An 18,723-nucleotide genomic window follows, 5' to 3' on the forward strand; every position below is an offset into this window, starting at 1 on the left:
TTGTTCAAAATACAATTTGATATGCGACATCAAAAGTCCACATCATTATGAATATGTGTATTAGGTTTCAGATTGATGTGACCATAACTTACATTCTGATTTCTTATAGTCAGTGAGATTTTAAACCTCTTCTGATAAATAATGATCGACAGGTTGCTATATTAGACAGATTTAATGTTGCAGACCATATGTGATTAAAGTATTTTTTTGTTTTTGTTTAGGTGTAATTGGGTTGCTGTATAAATGACTTATTTGTATTCATACTTTCTTGAGTTATTTTTAAGCATCAAACCAAAACCTAGAAGATCAATACAATTTCAGTTCCTTAATATGATTTTATCTCTTGTCATTAAATTTATCCACATATTTCATTTTTTTCTTTCCAATCCAATCCAATCATTATTCTATGCATAAAATATGTTAGCTTCCATAAAATTTACCTGTTTTGACAGATATACTCAAATTTAGGGTTTCAGTAGTATTGCTTCTTTTATTGGGATCACTTTCATATATCTGTACCCAGAGTAATCTCCCCTTGTACATTTCCTGATGAGTTTGAAGTATTGCATTATCTGCTGTGTCTTGATCCAGGAAGTAAACAATTGCTGCAGTTCTTATGTAAAACAAAAAATATAATTTATTTTACATTTATTCTTATGTGATATTCTATTATCATAGTCCTTTTCATCGTATTATGACGTAGTGTAACATGAGACAATGTGTCTACAGCAAACCAATCTTGTTAGTGTTGACTTATTTCAATTAAATATGTTTGAAACTTTAACAATGTTAATTAGGTTTTTCCACATAATTTTTGTGATTTTATATCAATTGAAAAAACAGAAATTGTTGGAATTAACCGTGAAAACTTCAATTATTTTACAATGATCTATGTATCTGTTAATTCCAATATACTTTAACCCACATTTCCCAGTCATTTTGATGAAAAGTATGAAAATATGATTTCAAATGAAAAACACAACTCAATGTATAAGATTTTGTAGCAAGCACTAAAATTGTGTGCATATTAGTAATTTTCTACATGCTGTTCTTCAGATAAGGTCTGAATTTCCTTGTATCTAAATAATATAATACTGTTTACACTATCTACTGAAATTGAAAACACAATCATATTAATTTCTGAAATTAAAAAAAAACATTACATGAGCTACACATGTAAAAGAAGTGAGCTACGACAGAATGGTTTCAGTTATAATTCAGCATCTAAACAAATGAAGAGATCCCTTATGTTTATCTTTGGAGTCTTGAACATGGTGGGTGACAAATGTGGAGCCAGATCTGCCAACCCTCCTAAACAGCTGAGATTACCCTTAATGTTTGGTGAGGTTTGTGTTGCTTGTTCTTTAGTTGACTTTGTTGGGTTTTGTATACTATTGTTTGTATTTTGGTCCTTTTTACGTTATTTACCATGATGTTGTCAGCTTTGTCTTTGACTTATGAGTTTGAAAAACCTTTTGGTATATTCCACCTCTTATTTTTATATAAATCAACTAAATCAATAGTCATTCAGATGTTATTTTAAAAAAAAGTTTATTTTGTGTAGATTCATAGAACTTGACCAGACTTAATCAATATACAATTCCACTAATTTTCAACATTTAACATGAAAGCACTTATTTAAGCTGTTTTTTCAATAAAACCAGATGAAGGTTTTAAATTGTGTTCGTGTCTTGATAAAAAAAAAATCTGTTTAAAAGATTTAAAAGAAACAGAATTACTATGTTTAACATATATTTGTTGTTAGAGCTATTTACATAAATTCTATATAAAGAAATGTCCCTTTATGCTATTTCCATGTTGAATTGTTAAAACCAAAAGCAAGTTTGCTATTTTTTCATGTTTATAAAATTTTATTTCATGTAGATTAAAATACATGATTTTTTAATGTATAGGTCCTAGCAGTGCATATCATTATTTCAGAAGAATTAACTAAAGATAACCAATGTTACGTTTTATTTGTGTTGCTGGAGTTCATCATATGCATATCTACAGCTCCTACTGATTCAAATATTTCATACAAATCATCCTGCAAGTACAAAACATATAACATAGATAATCATTCTGATACACGAACAGTGAAACCTGGCTAAACTGAATCCTGCATAAACCGAAAACCTGTATAATCCAAACATGTTCCTTAGCACTGTCATATCAAATTATATGTGTTATGAACCTGAATATCGTTCAAAACCGAACCAAATTTAAAGTCCCGGAAAGGTTTGGTTAAAATAGTTTTCACTGTATTACCAATGTTATTTCAACTGATCAGACGGAGCTTACAATTCAATCTGCATAAGGACAGGCTATTTAAAGATGTATGTGATAAGGATTATTGCCATTTTAAGAACACACTGATAATACTAATTCTTCCATAAGATAACTTTTTCAGAATTTGTGAAAAACAATTGGAAAAAAAAGAAGAAAAATGCAAGCATAATCTATACCATGTATACTGATGATCATTTCATAGAAAAAACTTTCAGTTTGAAGTATCCTTTATGATTTCAACTCTTATCAAACACCTAAATTTCATTTTTAGTTTCAAGTGCTTTCGGTGAATTTTAAACCAAGGGATAAGTAAAATAATAAATATAATACAGAAAATAAAAGGCCAAACTTACTGTTGTTTCATGATATGGAAAATTAGCAACAAACACTTCAACAAGCTCTGTTTCAGTATCAATTGGTTCCAAAGGTGGCATCTCATCTACAAATGCTGGTTCCAGGGGTGGCATACCAGAATAATCAGGCATCTGTGGTTTCTTTGGACTTCGACTAAATTGTTCTAAATTGGACGGATTTAATTTTGTAGGTGACTTCTGCTGGAAACTAGTTGGTGACTTCTGCTGGAAACTTGTAGGCAACTTCTGCTGGAAACTTGAAGGTGACCTCTGCTGGGAACTACTTTTAGGTGATGCCGCCTGGAGTAACTCTGACCTTTGTTGTCTATTTGGTGGAGAAGCTATTTTTGATGAAAATGAATTTTCACTAGTTTGTATTGTCAGATTACCGAACTTAGCATTCACATCATTATGATTTTTGTCGGTATCCCCATCGTTATTACTTAATCTTTGACCTCTATTACTCATATTTGAACTTTGATCCCCACCAGATTTCCATGGCATACTACCACTTGATGATTCTGTCTTTGCTGAAATAATACATTAAAAAAAATCATTTTACTTAAAATTCTAAAATTATTGTGAGGTTTTTTATTAATGTGTATAATGTGACTAAGTGAGTATCACAATAAAAAGAAAACACGTTCTGATATATGATACATATATATCGACATGCAGATTTTGGTGAAATAGTAATAAATAATCTTGCATTTTTGTCCATATTTCATAAATCACAAATAAAAAATGCAAGCAATGATTTCTAAATTTATTGAATTCTTATTGCTAATGTTATTTTGTTCAACATGAAAGAATATAATAACTAATTTGATCATTATATTAGTTTGTTGGTGTTTTAAGCCATTTTCACTTGGTGTAGGAAGCCAAAGTTTTCATCAAAACTTGCAATCCTAGTCACATTTAGCTGCGGAACCATAGCTCGTAGGTCCTTATGTTATTTTTTGACTATTTCAGGACCATAGAGCTACGGATTTTTCCTATTTCAAAACGTTCGGAATTGCGACCCAGGTTCAGGTCGCACTTATTTCTCAAAAAAATATTGTTTATAATCCATGCAAAACTTGTCAATATATATAGTTCGTTTCGTTAGATATTTTTCTAGGATATGACGTACCTATTTATGTTTGAATATTCATTTCCTTAACACTATTATCTAATTATTTCCATTTGTATACATTCTCCGCCTATTTTGTTCCGCAGCTAAGTCACATTAAGATATCTTCATCACAAGGGACACTCACAATATATCCCTGATGGGAATTTTTTACTCAGTTACATATCTTTCCCCATTTTAAGTTCAACAAACTGATTTGATCAAACAATTAAAACATTGTTATAACTGTCAAAACAGCTTAATACATTACCATTATTCTGTTTTTCTGGTTTGTTTTCAGAACAAAGTTTACAGGCTATTTTCCTCCCCTTCCACTCCATTTGATTAAATTTATTTATACACTCATTGCAAACTGCTTCTGACTGGACTACAACAAAAGCAAATCTGAAAAAAATGTCGATTCATTATTGAGCATTGTTTACCCTTAGTGGGTAAATTTTCCATGATCTAAAAATAAATAAATCTATATATAGGATATTATCTCTCTAAGAACAATAACCCCTATAAGGGTTGACAAACTAAAATGTTGGAATTTATTAAATGAAATGAACTCGCAAATTAAATAAACTTTCAATTAACTGATTATTCTTCCACTTTTAACAATTCATAATGAAAAAGAGAGGCTTGCATTTATATGCATTCTATATACTGTGATCAAATTGAATTAGTAAGGTCTACATGTTAGTGCGCTTGTAACTAATTCTGATGTAAATATTCCAAACTTTTCATGTATAATTTCTAAGCTGCAAACTGAATCCACTAACTTAAATGATAACTGGAAATACGATTGGGGTCATGTAATGTATGTCAGATGAGCTAGTGTTCTTTAAAACAAAATGCCATTCAAAAGATTGTTGACCTATATAATTAATGTCAAGCAATTTTCTTACTTACTGTGATTTTATCTCAGGAAAATCAAATATAAAAATTTAAACTGTGAGCTACTGCTCACTGATGATACCCCCGCCCAAATATTTTGGTAAAAAGGAAGATGTTGAGTGATGAATCTGAAAACTAATCACAAGGTATAGCTGACTTATATAAACCATGAAACCAAATTTCAGAAATCCTTATGATGTAGTTCCTTAGAAATTTGCAAAGAAAAATATTCATAGGACAGATGCATGGACAGACAGACAGAGGTAAAACAGTACACCACCACTTTTTTTAAAGTGGGGGTATAACAAAAATGCAACTTTGTTATGCTCAGCATACCCTAATTTGCAAGGCTTGGTATAAAGATATATATAACTTACACTCTACGTCCATCAGACTTAAATCTAATCTGAGATGGTGAGAACTCTTTCACAAGATCTTCAAGATCTTCCTAATAAAAAGATAATAACAATTTGTTACAAAATATTATTACAGACAATTCATTCAGTGTAATTCTAACCTATTTGAAATTTTGCATTGAACTATTTTTACCATTCGATTGTATTTCATATTTCTGTCAAATTCAAAAACACTTAATTTGCTACTTTGGCAGTTCTTTCGTATGGTTACAATTTCATGTATGCTCAGAGACAAAGTCAAAGTTGCTGTGGACATACCAAAATATTGTATATGTAATTTACATGTCAAAACTAAGTGGTTTATTATGACCCTTTAAGAAATCTGTTTTCAGATGTCAATTACGTTAAAAATGATGAAATTGTGGTGAAAATGAAAAGATATTGACTTACATTCCATAAAGTGTCTGTTACCCCTTTTTCTACGTTTTAATTCATTTTGTTTCAGTTAATTAATGGGTACTACAGGGTTGAATATTGATATAAATATAAAAGGGTTTTGAAAGGGAAAACTTTTATTATCAATGAACACATTTGTGTCAACTGCAACATTAAAATTAATTGTAACATATACCTGTGTAATACTTGAATGAAGATTGCCAAAGAACACAGTAGCTGGTTCTGAATCTCCGTTTGAAGTCTCTGATCCTGTGGAAATTAAAATTGTACAAGTAATAAAATTGAATATACCTTGAAAATTTAATACGATTTTGTAAATAGAGCTATTTTCCTAATGTGTTTAAATTTTTTGTTGGCTCTCTTGCTTTGCTTTTATAAATGTTTGCTCAAGCATTGTAATTAAGAGTTATTATCAAAAAACTGCCTTCCAACCCCCCATACATTTTTTTCTGGAATAGCCCTTATTCATTACCTTTTCCAAAGGAAGAAGAACTCTGACCAGAACTCTGTCCAAATGACGATTTATTTTGTCCAAATGATGAAGTTTGCTGAGGTGATTTTTGCCCAAATGATGAAGTCTGTTCTGATGTCTTCTGCCCAAATGATGAAGTTTGCTGAGGTGATTTTTGCCCAAATGATGAAGTCTGTTCTGATGTCTTCTGTCCAAATGATGAAGTTTGCTGAGGTGATTTTTGCCCAAATGATGAAGTCTGTTCTGATGTCTTCTGCCCAAATGATGAAGTTTTCTGAGGTGATTTTTGCCCAAATGATGAACTTTGCTGAGATGTCTTCTGTCCAAAAGTTGAAGTCTGTTCTGATGAATTCTGCCCAAAAGATGACGTCTGCTTGGATTGATTTTGACCAAATGATGAAGTCTGCCCAAATGAAGATGTTTTCTGGGCACTATCATCTGACTGGTTTAAAGCAGATTTCCATGAAAATGTAGATGCAGGCTTGGCTAAATAACCCCAATGTAAAATATAAATAAATATTATACAGTCTTACATAAAAGAATGTTTTCTTTTACTTAATAATGATTTTTTTTAATTATGGCATAGACAATAATTCTTGTACAATTTTAAGTAAAATGTGCACCATTGTCTTAGGCCATTAGTTTTCTCAATTGAACAGTATCATGATTCTTAAGTCTGAGGCCTTTTAAAGCTGACTATACATTATGAGTTTTTCTCATTGTTGAAGGCTGTACGGTTGCCTTTAAATTGCTTACATTCACTTCATTTGAACTTTGGTAGATAGTTAGTCTAGGTGGCAATCATATCACATCTCCTTATTTTCGCAGTACCATTTCACCCTTTTTATATTGTTAAGTTAGAGATAAGATTTTAAATACATTACCACTACTAGTACTGCTACTTTTGTTTTCATTATCCCACGATTCATCATCGTCTACTATCACACTCCTCCCCGAACTTTGTCCTCCTCCTCCAGACCCCCACGATGTTTTACCACCTGAATCTAAAAAGAAGTAAATGCATTATTATACTAACTGCCACTGACTATGTTTCCCTTCATTTTAAATTTGGTGAGTAGACTGATTCTGCTTTATTAGTTGGTTAACGTTTCTGACAAGTTGAACAGTTTGATTTGAAGAAACAAAGTGCAATTTAGTCAAATCTAAAATATATGACAATAGGTCGAGAGCAACAATAAAATAAATAAATAAATAAATAAATAATCTTTATTTCAAGAGGATGATCCCATTAGTTAAAACTAATCTTCCTGAGAGTCCTCAAAATAATAATAACATATTTATAAGTATATAGAGTATTACAAAGTTATATTATACACAATATACAATTGTATTTAAATAATAATGAAAAAGCATATTAATTTGCACAATTGATGAAAAATTTGTAACATTTTGTTTTAAAAGATACAAGTGTATTACTCATTTTTATTTCATTTGGTAAACTGTTCCATATTTGAGAACCTGAATATGTAAAAGTGTTCTTTAAAAAAATTGTTTTTGGTTTTGGAAGATTTAATAGTTTTTCATCAGCTGAACGTAAGTTATAATTTTGATTATCAGTAATTACAATCAAGTAAAAGAAAAGGGTTAAACTTTTCATTCTGGCATTCCCTGACTTAGAGTCAAAATTAATTCTGTTGATCAAATGTATAAGAAGTCAATAAAAGTACAGTAAAAATTAAGTACTGCAATTCAAAGGATGTACTCAGATAATGAAATCCACATATATTTGGTCCAGTTTTGAATGCCGTTATTTTGTTGATAAACTTACAATAACAAATATAGACAAAAAGTTTGTCCTTCAGTAAAATAAAAAAAATAAAATTATCAACATAAAGAATTAGGCTGTTAGTTTTCTCAGTTGAATTGATTCATATTTTCATGTTGGAAAGCTTTTATAGAAGCAGTATAGGTTTTTCTCATCATTGAAGGCCATACAGTTGCCTATAATTACTTACATCCACTTCATTTGAACTTAAATAGTGGATAGTTGTCTCATTTGCAATCAAGCCACATCTTCTTATTTTCACATAAACAATTAATGATGGCAATAAATCATACAATCATTTTAGCCCTGCGTAGTAGAGCAGCATCCCACTTTAAATCTTCTACATGTATGTACATTATATCCTCTTACCTTCATTTCTGGTATTTTGTTTTGGTTGGCCACCATCTTTAACTGCAATTCTACAGTTCAATTTGCGACCTTTATGTTCAAGGTTATCTAACTTTTGTACACAACTCTGAGCACTACTATTATCACTAAATGTAATGAATGAAAATCTGAAAAAAAGAAGCAATAATTACTGTACTAAAAATGCACATAATGTCATGCTAAGCATATCCAAATTATGATTGAAACTGACAAAAGTATAAAAAAACAGGGAGTTTCGAAGAACCACAAGCACTATAACTCATGCCTGTTGAGCTGACTTTTTTACAGTTCTTCTTATATAGAACAACTTTATATTTGGTAGAAAAAGTCTAACAAAAAAATCAAAGTTCAATAAACTTATTGAAAACTCACAGTATCAACAAACATGTGTGTACAAGTGTTATTTCAATGTACCAAAAAAGATTTATAGAATTTGTCTCCTTCAAGTCTAAATGTCATAAATACCTGAAAAGTAGGAAAACAAAACACAAAAGTTCAGAAGAGAGAAAAGTTTCAAAAATTTGCAAGGTCAAGGGTCCAAAAGTTTTGTTAAAAGTAGGTTAACTGGAATGAAATGCAACTTGGTTTGCATCTACAGCATCTGCACCAATGATAGAAAAAAGTCTGGTGAAGTATAATTTCCATGAACTGTGAATTCACATTAGGCCAGTTGAACTATAAAAGATAGTATTTAAAAACCCAGTTTTTATTCTCAATGAGACAGTATTATAAACTTACACTTTTTTGTCATCATTTCGAGCTTTTCTAACCCTGACATCAGTGGGATTAAATTCTTCACAAAGTTCTCTAACATCATCCTAAAAAGTACAAAAATTAAACTATACATTATGACAAGAAAATGTAGATAAAGTAAAACAATTAGTATATAAATATATATCAGAATAGATTCTACTGAAAGTAATGTCATCCATGCATTCTTCTATAAGACAATAATAATTACAGATCAGCAGCTTGAAGTGCAAAGTTTTAAGCCCTCAAGTCAAACTAGAGGCTCTAAAGAGCCTGTGTCGCTCACCTTGGTCTATGTGAATATTAAACAATGGACACAGATGGATTCATGACAAAATTGTGTTTTGGTGATGGTGATGTGTTTGTAGATCTTACTTTACTAAACATTCTTGCTGCTTACAATTATCTCTATCTATAACAGTACTTTCTGTGGAAAATGTTATTGAAAATCTTCAAATTCTAAGAAAATTGTTAAAAATTGACTATGAAGGGCAATAACTCCTTAGGGGGTCAATTGACTATTTTGGTCATACTGACTTATTTTTAGTTCTTACTTTGCTGTACATTATTGCTGTTTACAGTTTATCTCTATCTATAATAATATTCAAGATAATAACAAAAAAACAGCAAAATTTCCTCAAAATTACCAATTCAGGGGCAGCAACCTAACAACCGATTATCTGATTCATCTGAAAATTCCAGGGCAGATAGATCGTGACCTGATCAACAATTTTACTTCCTGTCAGATTTGCTCTTAATGCTTTGGTTTTTGAGTTATAAGCCAAAAATTGCATTTTACCCCCATGTTTTATTTTTAGCCATGGCGGCCATCTTGGTTTGTTGGCCGATTTACCGGACACATTTTTTTAACTAGATACCCCAATGATGATTATGGCTAAGTTTGGTTAAATTTGGCCCAGTAGTTTCAGAGGAGAAGATTTTTCTAAAAGATTACTAAGATTTACGAAAAATGGTTAAAAATTGACTATAAAGGGCAATAACTCCTAAAGTGGTCAACTGACCATTTTGGTCATGTTGACTTATTTGTACATCTTACTTTGCTGAACATTATTGCTGTTTAAAGTGTATCTCTATCTATAATAATATTCAAGATAATAACCAAAAACAGCAAAATTTCCTTAAAATTACAATTTCAGGGGCAGCAACCCAACAACGGAATGTCCGATTCATCTGAAAATTTCAGGGCAGATAGATCTTGACCTGATGAACAATATTACCCCATGTCAGATTTGCTCTAAATGCTTTGGTTTTTGAGTTATAAGCCAAAAACTGCATTTTACCCCTATGTTCTATTTTTAGCCATGGCGGCCATCTTGGTTGGTTGGCCAGGTCACCGGACACATTTTTTAAACTAGATACCCCAATGATGATTATGGCCAAGTTTGGTTAAATTTGGCCCAGTAGTTTCAGAGGAGAAGATTTTTGTAAAAGTTAACGACGCCGGACGACGACAGACAACGGACGCCGGACGCCAAGTGATGAGAAAAGCTCACTAGCTAAAAATGGTTAAAAATTGACTATAAAGGGCAATAACTCCTAAAGTGGTCAACTGACCATTTTGGTCTTGTTGACTTATTTGTAGATCTTACCGTGCTGAACATTATTGCTGTTTACAGTTTATCTCTATCTATAATAATATTCAAGATAATAACCAAAAACAGCAAAATTTCCTTAAAATTACCATTTCAGGGGCAGCAACCCAACAACGGAATGTCCGATTCATCTGAAAATTTCAGGGCAGATAGATCTTAACCTGATGAACAATTTTACTCCTGTCAGATTTGCTCTAAATGCTTTGGTTTTTGAGTTAAAAGCCAAAAACTGCATTTTACCCCTATGTTCTATTTTTAGCCATGGCAGCCATCTTGGTTGGTTGGCCGGGTCACCGGACACATTTTTTAAACTAGATACCCCAATGATGATTATGGCCAAGTTTGGTTAAATTTGGCCCAGTAGTTTCAGAGGAGAAGATTTTTCTACAAGATTACTAAGATTTACGAAAAATGGTTAAAAATTGACTATAAAGGGCAATAACTCCTAAAGGGGTCAACTGACCATTTCAGTCATGTTGACTTATTTGTAAATCTTACTTTGCTGAACATTATTGCTGTTTACAGTTTATCTCTATCTATAACAATATTCAAGATAATAACCAAAAACAGCAAAATTTCCTTAAAATTACATATTCAGGGGCAGCAACCCAACAACCGGTTGTCTGATTCATCTGAAAATTTCAGGGCAGATAGATCTTAACCTGATGAACAATTTTACTCCTGTCAGATTTGCTCTAAATGCTTTGGTTTTTGAGTTATAAGCCAAAAACTGCATTTTACCCCTATGTTCTATTTTTAGCCATGGCGGCCATCTTGGTTGGTTGGCGGGGTCACGCCACACATTTTTTAAACTAAATACCCCAATGATGATTGTGGCCAAGTTTGGTTTAATTTGGCCCAGCAATTTCAGAGGAAGATTTTTGTAAAAGTTAACGACGACGGACGACGACGGACGACAGACGCCGGACGCAAAGTGATGGGAAAAGCTCACTTGGCCCTTCGGGCCAGGTGAGCTAAAAATAAATATTCATGAGATTATTTGTAGTGAGGGAATAATAAAAATGTTAAAATACTAATAATATCATATTATGCAATAGATACAATTTCCCACTTCCCGTATTTGAACAAGAGCGCACACTCTGAAATGCTGGCTTTACTCTTCTTGATTGAATTTATGTTAAAATCTTAAAGGTTAAACAATCAGTATTACATAAAATAAATATTATCAATGACCCATGTAAATAAATACATTGTCTGGCATTCTGCAACTTTCGTCAAAGACAAGACAATAAATAAAACGCTGATGCAATTATGTTCTTCTCACCTCTGTTGCAGATTTATCTAAATTCCCAACGTATACTTCATTGTCTTCCTCTGTATTACCTGAAACAAAAACTTGAACATTAAAGAGTTTTATCTTCAAGTTGTCTATATACTGTCAAAGATATTTCAAAGGTGCAAAAATCAAGATATGAAACACTTATTTTTTAAATAACATGAATATGAATGATTACCAAAATCAAAGGTTTTCCGAGATATAAAAAAGAAGATGTGGTATGATTGCCAATGAGACGACTCTCCACAAGAAACCACATGACACTGAAATTAACAACTATAGGTCAACGTACGGCCTTCAACAATGAGCAAAGCCTATACTGCATAGTCTTTTAAAAAAAATATATATCTTAGTTGAATGAGAATTTTTATATAGAAATTTTAGCTTTTTTCGTTAGGCTTATGTTAAAAAGTCTTTTACCTGCTTCAGTATTAGGTAACCATTGGTACCTTAATGACAACATACAGTTGCTATCAAGATAAGAACAAGTCATTTTCATAAAAGTAAGTGTGGATACAGAATTGTGCTTTACACAATATTCTGAAAGTCTAGTGACCACATTAAGCCTATTTTTGATTTTAATTCAATTTGGCTGATGTTATTTAGCTTTAGGGACGACATCAAAAGTTCAATGTAGGATAAAAAACTTAATTCACATAGTTTTTTCACTGACCCCCCCACCCCCCCTCTTAACTTAATTTGGGAAAAATTGATTTACCAATAGGGATATATGTAAAAATCGATTTTAGATATACAAAACTTGCAGAATTTTAACCCCCCCACCCCCAAACTATTTGATTTAAGTTTTTTATCCTACATCGATCTTTTGATGTCGTCCCTTACTGCCAATTTTATTGAGGGCATGGCGAAAGGTAATATGTTTGGTAAGCTTGCTTGCTAGCTGAACTGTGAAGTCATTATTAGGTTAGGTAACTACCCTCCTTTTATAGACTAGTCCGACAAATAAACAATCTATCTGTCTGTAGGAAAGGAGGGTAGTGTACCATACCTAATAATGACTTCACAGTTCAGCTAGCAAGCAAGCTTACCAAAGATATTATCTTTCGCTACACACTCAATAAAATCGGCTTTAATATCATTTAGCAGGTTTACCAAGGGAAAGCAGTGTCTTATGATTGTAGCAATATATTTGATTGTTGGAGATAAAGTTATGTTACCAAGGAAAGTAAAACTTACATAATAAGGAAAATAAAATTAAGCTTGATCAATGTTTGGGTTAGAACTCTTATTAATGTTTACCAAAACAGTTGCACTTGTAAAGCTAAGGCCTAAAAAAAATAATGTTGTGTTTCCGATCACCCCCTTGAAATTTTGAAGGGACGGTAGGTAGGGATTTTTTTTTTTTTTTTTTTTTTTTTTTTTTTTTTATAATATTATGCTTCATTGCTGTCTCGGTTTTGTTTAAAGGCATGGACACTTTGTTCATTGCTGAAGACCATTTGACAATTTTCAAGATTATTGTGTGAGTTTTTATCAGCCTTATCCATTCATTTTCTTTTGTATTTTATATATGATAACTTGTATACCTATGTACCAATGTCAAATTCATGTTTATGACCAAGGGAAAAAATCTGTATTTTCTTGTAGCTGCAATATCATTAAGAAAGAAAAATGTACGTGCTGGATTTTCAAAAAATACTGGACATCAAATTTAACCATTTCTATATCAACAGATATTATAGACAAGTGCAAAGACAACTGACAATTTGACAACAAAACTTGCATTCACAATCATAGAGCAAATCTGAATTGACTGAAGACAAATCCAAGAGCTCTGATATTTTAATTCTTTGAAATGCACAAGAAGTAAATGAAGTTTGCATGCAATTTAAAACAAGAAAAGTTTGGAGTACATTTTTGAAAATATCAAATACACATTAACATTAAGGTCTTCAGTATATTATTACAAACTGAAGTTTAATAGAAGTATACATGTTTTTCATTTCAACAGCATGTTAGTACTAGTGATATTGATTTTTTCTACTTTTTATATTAAAATGTTTGATATCTATTTGTGTTGTCATATTTTTTACTGATTAATAAAGTATTTTCAACTTATATGAAGACGAAGGGTGGTTAATAGTTTACCCCTTTTAAAATCCCCCTGAAATAACTTTTAGTTTACCCCCTTTTAAAATACCCCTGAAAAAAAAACCAAGTCCAAACCTAAAAAAATTTGGGCAGCACTTCCCCTAGGAAATAAGCTTTTTAAACCCAATTCCCCTATTTCAGGACCAAAAGTTTGGGATTGTCAGAAAAGAAATTGAGAAGATGTGGGGCAGATTCATTTATAGGAACATGAACCAAACATCATCCCAAACCTAAAGATAGACAAATATATTATATACACTGTAACTGGAAGGACACTTTCTTCTGGCAAAGCATCTGTAGCTTTTCATCAGAATGTCTAAAGCGTTGATTGGCTGACCAGTTTCAGATGGATTAATATCAGGTTCATTTTGAAGAAGGGTCTGGCATGAAAATTTGATAAATTTAATTCCAAAAGATTGCATTGTTCAATCTCGGTCCAGTAATTTTTGCCGGTGGCCGAGCACAAAATTTGTGTTGTGTATTTTTTTTCATCGATGTTAGACATTGGATGAATTTCATTGCTAATGTCAAAAAAGGTGTTACTTTCTGTAAAATTTAGAAATATTTTTTTCTCCGCGAAATGGTCACACTTTCCGCGTTGAACATTGAATAGGACGCGTTGTGTTGCCATGTTCAAACACTGCATGACAAATGAAAATAACTACTGCGCATGCTCCCGCATATATAATTAGCCAAGAAGATTCCACTTTCCAGTACATTCTAAAAATAAGCCTCGAGTTTAAAATTAGCGTTGTTTTCTTTTGGGGCGATAAAAAGATCGAGGGACTTAGAATTTTTTATTTTCTTTCAGAAAAAACGGTCAGTAGGTATACAAATTATTTTTTTCCCCACATCAGCTTTAAAAACTTTTGAGTCTGGGGTCTGAAGGACGGTCGGTCGGGTGACCGGAAACACAACATTTTTTTTTTTAGGCCTAAGATCATAGTTTTAACTATCATTTGCACATGATCATGTGTAGTAATAGTTATGTTGATACCCTTCATTTGTTGTCCAGTAATAACTCTTGATATTCCTTAGAGCTTTTTTCTAATGCATTTAGTTATAAGGTTTGGTTGGCTTGCTTGCTTTGTAGTATAAATGTTTGCTCAAGCATTGTAATTAAGATTGACATTTACAATCAACAGATAGGCAGGGCTTCAGCTTGTATAATGTTCTTGCATATTGAGCAAACATTTATACAAACAAAGCAAGCAATCCAACCGAAATCTTACTCTACATGCATTAGGATATTAGCTGTAATAAAATAATATACTAATCTATCATTGATAATATGCATATATTCTATTTAACACTGAATGCAAATACATTAAAGATCCTGTGTTCTTGCTTTGCATTATTTTCTATATTGTTGACCACTTTGAATTCTTCATGTTTTGTCATTATGGTAATTAATGCATTCTTATCAAGTTGAACTCAAATAATGTCATATTACGAAGAACTAAAGTTCACTTACAACATTGCTCATGCAATATGACAAAGTTTGAATTCTTCTGCAAGTTCTTAAGGTTTTCGATATTCACTAAGTAGTATTATTATCAATAATAAAACCTTGGAATATTGATTTCAATGTAAACATTTTGGCAGACTATGAAATGACTTACCAGTCTTTCTCTTTGACATTATCATATCATCATCCCTTTTCTGGCCTCTTGGTTGATTTGTAGGACCCTTTGAACATTTCTCTTCTGCAATTCTTAAAGTTTTTTCACTCTCATACTTTTCAAGGCATTTAATGGCACTTTGTTTCATAGTATATCGAAGAAAAATCATTCTGAAAAAAATAATATACTAAAAAATTGTCACATATTATTTAACTGGTGCTGACCTTGGAATATATCAACTGTGTAAAAAGGTTTGCATTTGTTTAACATCAAAATTTGAACCTTTCTTTACATATTTCAATTACAAGTTATTATACATTAAATTTATCAGTAACATTCATGTCACCCAAGTATCTGTGTATCCAACAGAATCATCTGTCTTAATCTAAGGTTAACATTTATCTGTTCAAACTTGAAAAACGAAGTGTTGATGAACAGACAAACGGACTATGGTTCTCTAACAGGTTAAAATGTCACCAATTAATTAAGCCTCCTTGATTTGCATAACAATATCTATGACTTATTTTAGAAATCTTTAGTTAGGCTAATCAAAATTAATTGATAGATTTTCATCCCCGCCCGCCCCTCAAAAATCGTGCCGCCCCGATTTTTTTTATTTTTCAAAATTTACGATTTCCGGATTTTGTTCATTTCCGTTACCGATATCTGTGTCGAAAACTTCGTTTTGTTAACTTCCGGTAACAATATTCAACATGGTTTTCGTGATTCTTAGAGTAAAATGCGGTGTAAACGAAAGCGTGGTATGAAAGCGTGGTATGCTACGAATTTCAGTGATGAAAAAACCATTTTTGATTTGTATAACGAGTTCGTGTCTGGAAATCTGGACAATAAATCGCCTGTGAACGAAATTCAAAACTCTAGAATAACGGCACATATTGGAACCCAAAAAAGTGAATTGAATACGGAAATCGATCCTATCACAAAGTTGTGCGACGCGGTTCCTTGCCTTGGCCCCTACATAGAATACAGAGTTATAAAGATGTAAATGAAAACTGTGAAAAAAATGCTAAAGCTGATGCTTTTACTATATTAATGCAGGGGGCAAATAAAGCTAATCATCTGCCTAACATAAAACATGAACTTAACCAAAAGAACAAATTATTTAATGATATAATTGAGTGGCTAAGGGCACAAAATGTGGGCTTTTTGTCAACTAACAAAGACAGTCTTGGGGTGAATTTGGTTAATACGTTAACAGACATTTTGTGGTATGTGGACGGTAACCACTATACATTAGCTAGCCGAGCATGTGATATTCCCGAAGCACTGACTCATTTTAATGGGTACTATAAACCTGAATTAAGAAAGAGAAAGAAAATTGATTCAACTAGTCTTCAAGAAAACATTTTACGCAGTCATTCAACTGCACTTTTACTTCTTACGGAAAATGGCTTTTTAAAACAAGAGAAGTGGTTGCCAATAAAAAGTATTCTTTTAGAATTTGGACAAAATTTGAAAAAGTATGCTGATTTTTTAGTTTCGCAGCAGTACAGAACAGAATGCAGTGCTTCGAAAAAAGTTTTCCAAGGGGACAAGGAGAGGTGGGAATATTTAGCACCTGTCTCTAATATCAATCCTACAAAGCAAGCAAAATACAATTTATTACATACTGCTATTATACATAGTGACTTTTTTGCTCCTATTGTGGTCAATGACTACAGTCCGGGTGAACCAAACAGAAGATATGACTATTTCAAAGGCCTAATAGTACTTGTAAAATGCTGTCAATTTACATACACAGGATCAAAAGAACACTTGATGTTTCTGTGGAAAGTTTTACTTACTAAGAACATGCAAATAGCATGCAATTTGAGTAAATCACTCCCGGTGTATCACAGTCGGGCAATGCGACATGAATTTCTTTCTTTGTTTGGTCGCACAATTTCCAATAAATCTGCGTTTCTAAGAGAGGCTTATAGACGTCTGACTGGGGACCAGTCTGCATCACTTACGGCATCACAGACAGAGGTTGACAGGCGCATTAGTGAAATTTTAGACAATGCAGACTCTGAACTTATTTGTGACTTAAGACTTAATAACCGGGGTCAACCCGAAAAGTATAATGAATTTCTTTCAGAATGCCAAAACTATATAAATGAGAAGCTTGAACTAGCTGTAGATGACAGACGGCATGACAAAATTGATAAGGGGGGTGATGTTATAACTCATTTGGCAGATGCGTTTTCAGTTAGAGATCTTTATGAACAGGTTAAAGCTAAATTAGCTCCAAACATTTTAGTCCCTTCACAGCAATGGTTGCGTTGGCAATGTTGGCCACGTCATGCCAATTTTCAATCTTCTCATAGATATACAGGCAAGTTGAAAGTAAAATTTATGATTCAAAGTCGCCAATTTAGAAAGACTCATGTAGATATGCATTATGCTTCTGCTATTTTTAGGTACCAAAAAGAGTGTGCAATAATGTATAAAACATTTTGTAATTTTGTGTGTATGGATGATAAGCACAAATTAAAAGTTGGGGAGCCTGGATATCCAGTTGCAACTGTGGAAAGGGGGAAGCAAGTCATTGTTGCCATGGGAAAGAAATTTGAGGTTGCTGATCACGACTTCACAAAATTTTCAATAACTCCAAGTGTAAATTTATTTTCAGAGATTCCTGATGAAATTGAACAAACATTTTATGGTGGGCAAGTTTTTGTTGGTGTAAAAGAAACAGCATTTCAATCTTCTTCCCCATGGCGACATGCAACTGAAATGTCTAAAATTTTGAAAAATTCATTTTTAGAAAATGATATGATCAAGCCCATTTTAATTTTTTACAGCGATGGGGGTCCCGACCATAGATTGACATATGTTTCAGTTCAAATGTCTTTGATTTGCCTGTTTCTTATATTTGATCTTGATATGATTTGTGTTGCTAGAACCCCTCCACAAAATAGCTGGAAAAATCCAGCTTAATGAATAATGTCTATCTTGAACCTGGGTTTCCAGTCATTAGGACTGATGCGTGAAAAAACAGAGCACTATGAAAAACAATTAGATTCTGCAAATTCATTAGGTGAAATTAGAAAACTAGCAGAAAAATATCCTACTATTGAGGAAGAGGGTGGTAAAGGGGGGTACTGAACACGGAAACACGTGAAATAAAAATCGCAAAAACGTAGCACGAAAAATAAAAATCGGGAAAAACGAAGCACGAGAAATAAAATCGTAAATATTAAGAAAAAAAGTACCAGC

The 18,723-nt window shown here is 32.3% G+C and overlaps 2 protein-coding genes across 3 annotated transcripts in view; one reads left to right on the forward strand and one right to left on the reverse strand.

Annotated features, from left to right (window-relative positions):
- LOC143072661 (uncharacterized) overlaps positions 1–18,723 on the reverse strand; it is a 38,091-nt gene that overhangs the window by 9,609 nt on the left and 9,759 nt on the right. For both annotated transcript variants that reach the window (XM_076247711.1, XM_076247710.1), the window contains exons 6-17: positions 15,505–15,674; positions 11,759–11,817; positions 8,849–8,928; positions 8,093–8,238; positions 6,822–6,941; positions 5,938–6,423; positions 5,641–5,714; positions 5,031–5,101; positions 4,025–4,158; positions 2,643–3,172; positions 1,971–2,047; positions 441–613 (exon numbers count right to left, since the gene is read on the reverse strand). In XM_076247711.1, the coding sequence (XP_076103826.1) occupies positions 441–613; positions 1,971–2,047; positions 2,643–3,172; positions 4,025–4,158; positions 5,031–5,101; positions 5,641–5,714; positions 5,938–6,423; positions 6,822–6,941; positions 8,093–8,238; positions 8,849–8,928; positions 11,759–11,817; positions 15,505–15,674 (2,120 nt within the window). The remainder of the gene's footprint in view (positions 1–440; positions 614–1,970; positions 2,048–2,642; positions 3,173–4,024; positions 4,159–5,030; positions 5,102–5,640; positions 5,715–5,937; positions 6,424–6,821; positions 6,942–8,092; positions 8,239–8,848; positions 8,929–11,758; positions 11,818–15,504; positions 15,675–18,723) is intronic.
- LOC143070929 (uncharacterized) lies at positions 17,335–18,444 on the forward strand. Its single transcript, XM_076245028.1, has one exon. It carries the CDS (start codon positions 17,371–17,373, stop codon positions 18,442–18,444), a length of 1,074 nt encoding a protein of 357 aa, XP_076101143.1. The 5' UTR covers positions 17,335–17,370.

The sequence above is a fragment of the Mytilus galloprovincialis genome, chromosome 4 (genome assembly GCF_965363235.1).
Source record: "Mytilus galloprovincialis chromosome 4, xbMytGall1.hap1.1, whole genome shotgun sequence".
NCBI lineage: Eukaryota > Metazoa > Mollusca > Bivalvia > Mytilida > Mytilidae > Mytilus > Mytilus galloprovincialis.

Bases quoted from the DNA above. Each gene is read 5' to 3' on its own strand.
- LOC143070929 (XM_076245028.1), top strand. From the start codon at position 17,371: ATGCGACATGAATTTCTTTCTTTGTTTGGTCGCACAATTTCCAATAAA.